Source organism: Sminthopsis crassicaudata, chromosome 4 (assembly GCF_048593235.1).
Source record: "Sminthopsis crassicaudata isolate SCR6 chromosome 4, ASM4859323v1, whole genome shotgun sequence".
Lineage (NCBI taxonomy): Eukaryota > Metazoa > Chordata > Mammalia > Dasyuromorphia > Dasyuridae > Sminthopsis > Sminthopsis crassicaudata.
The window spans coordinates 436,369,058-436,378,352 of NC_133620.1; the positions used below are offsets into that span (position 1 = coordinate 436,369,058).

The 9,295-nt window shown below is 45.8% G+C and overlaps 1 protein-coding gene across 10 annotated transcripts in view; it reads right to left on the minus strand.

The window, feature by feature from the left end:
• Positions 1 to 7,402, minus strand: part of VTCN1 (V-set domain containing T cell activation inhibitor 1) — an 80,852-nt gene extending 73,450 nt beyond the window's left edge. For 2 of the 10 annotated variants that reach the window (XM_074263211.1, XM_074263208.1), the window contains exon 1: positions 7,246 to 7,402. Coding sequence is in view for 3 of the 10 variants with exons in the window: in XM_074263205.1 (XP_074119306.1) it covers positions 3,386 to 3,529 (144 nt within the window). In the remaining 7 variants the exon portion in view is untranslated. Of the gene's footprint in view, positions 1 to 3,385; positions 3,598 to 7,245 lie in introns of those variants that run through there. The other 8 variants (XM_074263212.1, XM_074263209.1, XM_074263206.1 and 5 more) reach the window with 7 other exon arrangements.
• Positions 7,403 to 9,295: the final 1,893 nt, after the last annotated feature.

Consider the following 9,295-nt stretch of genomic DNA (forward strand, 5'->3'; position numbering starts at 1 on the left):
GCAGAGCTTGTCAGTTCTGACCTTAGCTCTGATATCAATATGCTGTGAAATATTAGAGGAGTGGCATTTCCTCCACTTTTACATCTGTCAAATGGGGATAATTATATTGGCTGGCTTCCAGGTATGCAGCATGATTTAACTAATAAATGGTTTAAGAAGATGTTTGGTCATAACTCCACTGAGCTCCTAAATTTCATCCTCTTTGAAATATTACTGCATAGCTTTCAAACCTGATGATGTCAAATTTCAGAAATGTAAAAAAAAAAAATCTAAAATATTCTTCCCCATACTAAGAGAGGAATGTTATTCTAAAATTTACTTCAACCTAGCACACAATGAATTCCTATTTAATGCTTTTTTTTAAAACCCCCCAAGTAAATGCCACCTCCACCATGAAGCCTTTTCTATTTCCCTTCTGGAAAAAGCAACCTTTGTCCTAATATTTTATAATATACTTTATTCTCTACTTTGCTATGCACTTGAAATACAATGACAAAAACAAACAATCCCTGACCCTAACAAGCTCCATTCTATCCAAGGAGGCAATGTGTGTTGTCTAAAATGCACCCAGAATATTGCAAATTGTCATTGTCCCTGTTTGTGTTCTATTCCCCTAATGGACTATATGATGAGAATAGGGAGCTTGCCTTTCCAAACTTTATTTCTCTCATTTCTGAACTTAACAGACACTTAAAGATGCTTATGAAATTGAAGTGTGTACAAATTTCACTGTCACATACTAAAGGATTTCAGGGGAAAAAAACGAAGAGAGGAAGGGAGGAAGGAAAAAGGAAAGGGAGGAAGGTGAGAAGAAAAGAAAAAAGGAAGGAAGAAAGGAAGAGAGAGAAAGAAATAGACAAAGAGAAAGGAAAGAGAGAAAGAGAAAGAAAGAAGGGAGAGAAGAGGAAAGGAGGAAGGAAGAGAGAGGGGGAAAGAAAGAGAGGGGGGAAGGAAGGGAGAGGGAGAAGGAAGAGAGAGAGGAGAGGGGGAAGGAAGGAAGAAGGGGAGAAAGGAAGAGAGAGGGAAAAGGAAGAGAGAGAGAGGAGAGGGAAGAGAGGGGGGAAGGAAGAAAAAGAAATAGAGAAAGAGAGAGAGAAGGAAGAATTGGAAAACTCGTCAAATAGTCTCTTGAAAGAGAACACTCGGTGCTCCCCAGATTTTGCATGAGGCAAGAAAATGGCTTCAGAATGTGCTCTGCCTCTCCTCTCAGCTCCTGATTGAGTCTACAGGAGCCCATCTCACGGCTAGGGCTGAGGAGTAAGGTGACCTCTCTCCGCGACCATCTGTCACCCGCACCTGTGCGAGCTTTCGCTTCCAGGAACACCATGAGTTTTGTCTCTGCCTTGCTCCCACCCTGCCTGATGCCCGGCCTCTGCCGCTTCCCACGGGGGAGGTCTGCTGTCCCCTAACTGCACCCTCGCCCCCAGGCCCCGGAGAAGAGCGCGACCGCCCGGCTCGGGATCCCTTCTCCCGAAGATCTGGGACGTCCGAGGCCTGCCGCACCCCAGAGCAAGGCTGCCCACGTTCCTTTCTCCCTCCTCGAGTTGCAGACTCTTCCACACCAATCTGCTCCACGCTAGGTCTCCTCACCTCGCTCCCCTTTCTTTCTTCATTTTATTCCTCTCTCTTGTTTTACCAGGCAAGGATTTCTGGATCTACCCCTCTGCTCCCTCACATCGCTGCCCCACCCCGGGAACGTCCTTTGTAACAAAGAATCCCTCTCAGACCTGTGATACAGTGACCGCAATTGCTTGCAACATTCTGCCCTGTTTTCTCCGTCAGGAGAGAGATGTTGTTATCTGTCCCCCGGGACGCTCCTCTTTTACATCCCTTCCCAAGAGTCACTGCTTCCATCAAGTTTTCCCCCAGGCTGACACGCCTAAAGGGAAGCCTCCCGAGGCAGACTTCAGAATGTGGCCAAATAAATCCTTCAAAAAATGAGCCTCCACCAGAGGAAGAAGAAAGGAAGAAAATTGAAATCTAAGGGGCAGCTAGGTGGCAGTGGATAGAGCACCAGCCCTGAAGTCAGGAGGACCCGAGTTCAAATCTGGTCTCAGACACTTAACACTTCCTGACTGTGTGACCCTGGGCAAGTCACTTAACCCCTCAGGAAAAAAGAAAGAAAGAAATTCGAAAGAAAGAAAACTGAAATCTAATGAGCTCTCAGCAGCTCCAGCTTCTCAGGTTCATCATCACTTGGGTCTTATCTAGATGGACTATGTATTCCTAGAACCCTCTTATAGCCCTGACATTGGAGATGCTCAACAAATGGTAACTAATACTCTCCTTAAAGCTGATAACTAAGGCTAGTAATGCCTTACCAAGGCATGGTGGAAAATAAAAGTAGTAATAAGCATTATTTTATTATTCCTATTATTAGGAAACGGGGGCAAAGGTTCACTGACTCGCCCAGGGTCCCACAGTGTCTCTATGCAGGTCTCTCAGACTCCAGGCCCAATGTTTTAGACACCTCTGAAACCCCAAATAGATCTTTCCATTCCCACCCCGAGCATCCTGGATTTTTGTGTCTGGGCTTTGAACATTAGGAAGGGCTGGAGGAATGGAAAGCGCTGACTGAGCAGCAGCCGCAGCTCCACTTCTCTCATACTCCACACTTTGTCATTCAGTGACCACCCTCATCATCGTTGCATGCACAGTGTTCTAAGAACCAGAGGGTCCTTGGATATTTTACACAGTCCTTTCCTACCTATTCGAATAATAACAGCTCCCATGTGCATACAATTCCTGTTTGCAACAGCCTCCAGAGACATTATCTTATTTGAGCTTCACAACAACCCTGGGAGGCTGATTCTACGGGAGTTATCGCCCTCCCCCATTCCACAAATGAGAAACTGAGGCTCTGAAAAAGCTCTAAACCCAGGGGGTCACCCAGCTAACAAGTAACTGAGGTGCAAGGTGGATCTGTGTCTAGTATTTATTCATGGGTAGATTGCAGGGGATCCATGAACTTGGATGGGAAAAAAAAAAAAAACAAAAAAACCTATATCTTTATGTTCACTAACCTTGAACTGAAATTAGACTATTCCTTCAGTTACTTAAAGCATATTCTACTGAAAAGGTGGATTTTGGTCCACAACACAAATAAAGGTCAAGAACCCCTTCCAAGCTGCCCCTCAAGCCACATCCACTCCCATTCTCCCTCTTTATCCTTATGGCAGCCCCATATATTAGGGGGTACTCTTATGGGTGACAACTCTTCCCTCACAGCAGCCTTGTGAGCTTGGTATTAAATAGGGGGATGCCCATTGGACAGATGAGGAAAATGAAGTCCCCAAAAGTGACCCAATGCAGACAGCCGGTCTCTGTAAGGACTCACAGAGCCAGACCCAGGTCCGGGACACCAAAGGCCCAAGGTGGGACCTACCTGTGTACGAAGGACATGCTTTCTGGCTGCCGTGTCTCCCCAGGGCTGCCCACAGAAGCCGACTGGATGGTGGGAGGTGGAAGGAGTGCTCTGGGCCCAGGAGCCCAGCCTACATGGCACCTTGTTCTTATGGGGGCCAGGCATTAATATGCTAATGGACCGGGCCTCCTCTTAGCCAACAAGAAGAGCCTCTGTTGACTCTAGTGGGTTTCTGAAAGGGTGGGGAGGGGGGACCCATATTTTGTACTCCCACCTGCTGCTAATCCTCCAGCAAAACCAGTCAGGCAGGTTGTCAGAGTGTCATTAGAAAGCCCACACACCCTGAACAACAGACTCTTGTGCCTGAGGAAGAGTTTCAAATGGAGCGGGAGTCAGAAGTGGGGACCCTAAAGCAGGAGAGGAGGGGAGCTCCATTCTGGGGCTCAAGCTCGGATGGAGTGATTCTGGGTAGGAGCCCTTGAAAATCTGTGTTTAGAATGGGGCATCCTAGCGTGGGGGGCATGTAGGGGCAAGCCAGCAGAGACACAGATGTTGCTCAGATTGTGCTTGAAAAATTGGTAGGGCCATTAAAGGCACCCTCCAACTTGTGTACTGGGGAAGGGTTTGTTTAAAGTTGATTTAGGACAAGGCCAGGGAGTGGAGGCAGGGGCTGGTTGACCTTTAAACTTCTCTCTCTCTCTCTCTCTCTCTCTCTCTCTCTCTCTCTCTCTCTCTCTCTCTCTCTCTCTCTCTCTCTCTCTCTCTCTCTCTGTCTTTCTCTTTGTTTTTTTTTCTCTCTCTCCCTTCCTCTCTCTTCTCTCTTTCTTCTTTCTCTCTCTCCCTTTTTCTCTCCCTTCCTCTCTCTCTCTTTCTCCCTTTCTTCTTTCTTTCCTTTCTTCTATAGAGAACTCCCAGTGAGAAAATGCCACCTATCAATATACCTCAGTTGCAACTTAGAGATGTTCATAAATAACCCGAGAAATTAAATGACCAGCGGGTCATACACAGGAAGTATTTGTCAGCAGTGGGACTCAAATGTCAAGGTCAGCTGTCTTTCTGGTGTAGATTGTCTTGATTCATAGAAGCAGAATTTAAAGTCACCTGAAATTCCTTCCTAAGAAAAGTAAATGCATCCTCGCATTCCTCGACCTCTTCTAAGCCAACCAGCTAGGGAGTATGGCTCCTGTGTGATACCGAGGAATGATTCTCGGTGATGGAGCGAGGGGCAGGTGAGCAAGCTGGGGGGCTGACTCATCTTACAGATGAACTAGAAGGGACCTTGAAATGTCCCCTATCCAACCCCTTCATTTGACAAATTAGGAAACTGAGATCCAGGGAAATGACATGACTTAGGCAAAGTCACAAAGGTGCCTAGCACCAGGATTCCTCCTCATATTCCAGAGTCAGAGTTTTGTCCTCCTATACCACTTCTGGCTAATCTCATGCTGAGTAGAAAAAGGTCAATTTATCCAATCCCCTCAATTTTCCATTTTTTAAATCACTTGACTTAGTGAAATACTCAGTGAGTAAATGGCAGAGCAGGAGCTAAAGGTCTAATAATCTGATTTCTGGTCCAGAGCTCTTTCCACTACCCTCCAGGCCCTGAGAAAGCAGGGGTTTCTAACCTGGGGTCTCAGAACGTGTTTATTTTTTAATATTTAGATCACTGCAATTTCACATGATTGATTTCCTTTGTAATCAACTGAATTTTCTACATTTAGAAACATTCTCCAGAGAGGGGTTCCATAGACTGAATTTACCAGACTGGGAAAGGGGTCCACAACACACAAAAGGTTAAGAACCTCTAGGAGACAGAGGGGTCTCCTGCCCCTCTGACCCTACCCCCAGCCAGGACCACCATCCTCAGAACTTTCTGAGATTTGGCTTTGGGGCAGATTCACTAAGTGTCTCATCAAAGGGACTGGCTGCTTTCTCTTCTCTGTGTAAAAAGACAGTTATTGTTCTGAGACCCGGAGGCTGAAGAATGTGGAAGGAACAGAAGGTTGGGAATCTGCCATTGAACCCTGCCTCTTTCCCTGTCTGTCTTGGGGAAGTTTGGAATCATCTGGAGAACTCCCTTGTCCTAGTTTTCAGTGCTTCATCCCTTGGGCACATGCAAATAGTAGCCAGCTTGCATTTTACATTTGCTGTTATGGTTGTTCAGGACTTTCAGCCCTGTGCAATTTTTCACAACCCCCACTTGGGGTTTTCTCAGCAGAGATACGAGAATGGTTTGCCATTTCCTTCTCCAGCTCATTTTACAGATGAGGAAACAGAGGCAAATAAGGTTAAGTGACTTGCCCAGGGTCACACAGCTAATAAGTGTCCGAGACCAGATTTGAACTTTGGAATAAGTTTGGAGAATAGTTGGGAGGCCAAATTAGCTAGAATTGTTGATCCCCCTCTATTCTGACCAGCCCAGTAACCCCATCCAAGACCTGAGTAAAGCACAAAGAAAGATGAATTTTCCTGATTCTAGGCCCAGAGCCCTATTCACTCCTGGCTGGCCTGTACATTTTGCTTATGTTATCTTAATGATCTTCAAGATGCCTTTTTGAATGGATGATTGTTCCTATTTTAGGCTTGAGGAAATAAAGACCGCAGGGGTTCTCTATGATGACTCAATTTGGCAGTGAGTAATGGTGAGGGTCTAGGAGTTCCCCTCTCCCCACATTAGACCTCCTATTTCTGCAGCTCGTAGGTTTACAAAGCACATTGCCCTGCAGCCTGGCGCCCCTGCTGCTGCTCTTTCTCTTGTAGCTCCCTGTGGGTGCTGGAAACTCCTGGAGGGCAAGGTCTTGGATCTTGGATCTTGTTTCTATAGGGAGTGAGCTTCAATAAACACTCCCTAACCTACTGGGCCTGGGTTTCTCTGGCCATACTCCCAGGGAACTGAATAAGTGAAACTTATTGAATCACTGAGGGCGTGATTTATCAGCAATAAGAGATTATCTTCCAATAACCCTGCTGGGCTTTGAGAAAATGAGAAAACTCAGAGAATTTGAAACTTGGCTCTGTAGCATTTACTAGCAGGATGGGTGACTTTGGGTGAACCCTGTCACCTTTCAATCTATTTTGTTCATCTCTAAATCGGGTGGAATAATATCTGTAGCTTCTACCTCGTAATGTCATGAGGTTCCAATATAACGGCTTACAAACTCTACATATGAGGCAGCTGAGTGGATAGAAGGAATTAGGAAACCCTGGGTTCAAGTCCTGATTGATGTAGAAAAGCTTATTTGATCCCGGTGAATCATTTAGCTTCTCAGTGCGCCAAGCTGTTCTCTAAGACTTCCCACATCAAGAGATCAACTCATAAGGACGTTTCCTTCCCTTTCTGGCCCTTTATCCCACCACTATGTGCCTGACACATAGTAAGCACTACACTTTTATCACTATTATTTATTCTGGGAAATATAGGAATTCTGTGTATTAATAATGCCTGATTTTAAATGGAAATTTATCACAGCAGAGCCTCTGGAGTTGTTGATCCCCCTCTATTCTGAACAGCCCAGGAACCTCATCCAAAACCTGAGGAAAGCACAAAGACAAAACAAGTCCTTGTGGCAAACTCCCTCACCAGTTTCTACACTAGCATGTTGACTCCAAACTGGACCAAACCCTCCATGGCCAGACAAGTAGTCCCCAGTGACGGATCGGCAGCTTGAATTACAACTGTGGCAGTCATATGTCCGCTGGCTGGGGCTGGACCTCGGCCATTACAGTGCTGGGGGCAGGTAATTACCTCTCCAAGATGCCCTAGCTTCACACAAAGTGGCACTCCAGAGCCAGGAGGTAGCCGCTGAACCAGTCCTTCCTATCAGCCCCCCCTGCCAAGCCCGATCTCTTTTTCCAAGAACAGAGAAGGATGAACACCGTACCTCCAGAAGATCCTCTGTCCAAGGGCACCCATGGCAAGGGGCCGAGTTCAGGCAGGCAGCCCGCTAAGTCAGCTCTGTGTTCAGTGCAGCCTCTCCCCCCACTGATGCAAGGGAGGTGCAGCCAGCACCCTTATATAGTTCACCCAAACAAGGAGTGATGACTGCAGGTGGGGAAAGCTCAGGTATGAGGAAACCACAAGCTAGTGCAGAGTTCCCTGAAGGCAGTTTGTACCAGGGGAAGGAGCAGCAGCGGTGGGGGCATATGGGCAGCAGAAACCCAGCCAAGAGAAGCTAAATGCCCATGCCAGTCATCGCAAAGCCTTGGCCATGAGGCTGTGGGGGCGTGAGTGTCTGTGTGTGCAGGGGGAAGGGAAGGGAACCCTAAATGCCCCGAATTACTAAGGTATACAAGAACCCCAAAAGTCACTGTTTGGAGCATATGCTCAAGACAAACCAATAGTTTTAGATCCCCAACTAGAGTGTAAGCTCCTTGGGGCAGGGATATTGCCATTAGTTGCACAGTAAAGTTTTTATTTTCACTAGTTCTGGCAAGGTAGGGACTTTGTTCCTTTAGATTCCCAAGCTGAGGAATTTCATTATCCTATCAATGGGAAACCAATGAAATTTTGTGAGCAGGGGATTGATATGATTATATCAATATCTATGTGGCAGTTTGTGGAGGAGGCATTGGAAGGACTGAGACTATTTCAATAGTTGAGGGAACCTTCAAATCTGGAATGGGATAAAGATGTAAAGGTGGATCTGAAAAGGCATCTTGCAGAAATGTGAGGTGAGTCTTGAAGGAAATCGTGAGTTTCTAAGGATTCTTCTAATGCATTCTAGGTCCTGGGAACACTTGTGCAAAGGCAAGTTGGGATAAGTTTGGAGAATAGTCAGGAGGCCAAATTAGCTAGAATAGAGAATGAATCAAGGAAAGGAATATGAATATGACACGGGTCTGAAAAGGTAGGTAGGGGAAATTCAAAGTGGAGGCAAGAGAAAGTTAAGAGGGAGAGGGAGAGAATTGGGGAATTCTGTGAATTGCTTTTTTAAATGGGGCTTGGGCCTTCCCAAAGTGCCAAGCTTCATGAAGATGAGGCATTTATTCATTTAGAAATTTATTCATCCCACCTCCAAATTCACAGTTTAATTCTTGCTATTTTTTTAAAGTGGAGGCTCCAGATTGTTCACCCATCCTTTCCAAATTCACAAGGCATTGCTCAGCCTTCCCGCCAATATCCCCATCTCTGTGCAACTTGAGCTACAGATGTTGGCCTGGGCAGACTCTGCCTCAGGCAGAGTCATTGATCCTAGCAGGGCCATTTTTTATGGAATGGAATGGAATGATGTTACTTGTTGAGTCCTGGGAAAGTCAAAGAAGAAAAGCAGGAAGTGATGCCCCAGATTTCCTTCAAGCCGTTGTCCTTTATTTCTTTCCCCCTTCATGGCTGAATTCTTGGAGTCTATACCCTCTTAAACACAGGATTCCATTTTGTCGCCTCCCATTCATTTCTCCTTGTGATTTGACCTCTGATACCGCCACTCTATTGATGCTGCTTTCTCCAAGGTTACCCATGGTCCCTTAATCACTCTTTCTTAGTCTCCATACTTCTTAACTCTCTGTAGCACTTAGAACACCTCCTCTTATATTTTTATATATATTCTTTTGACTTTCCTACCTGAGTGACTAGGGCTTTGTCACTTTGCTGGGTGATCATCCTCTCACCATTCAGCATGAATGTCCTTCAAGGCTCTGTCCTGAGCCCTCTTCTCTCTCCTTCTTGGTGATCTCATCAGATGATTTTCATCTTTATACAGATGACCCAGAGCCAAATAGCCAATTGTCTGCTGGACAGCTCCAACTGGAAACTCCTCAAGACTAAGAATTTAATATTTCCTCCACTACTCCCAATCCCTACATTAGTCATTTCCCCAAACTCTATTTCTACTGAGAATATCACTGTGAAGAGCACATTGGTTGGAGTTATCTCTGATTCTTCTCTCTTTCTCACTGATTGCATCCAATCGGTTGTCAAATATCAATTCTAAC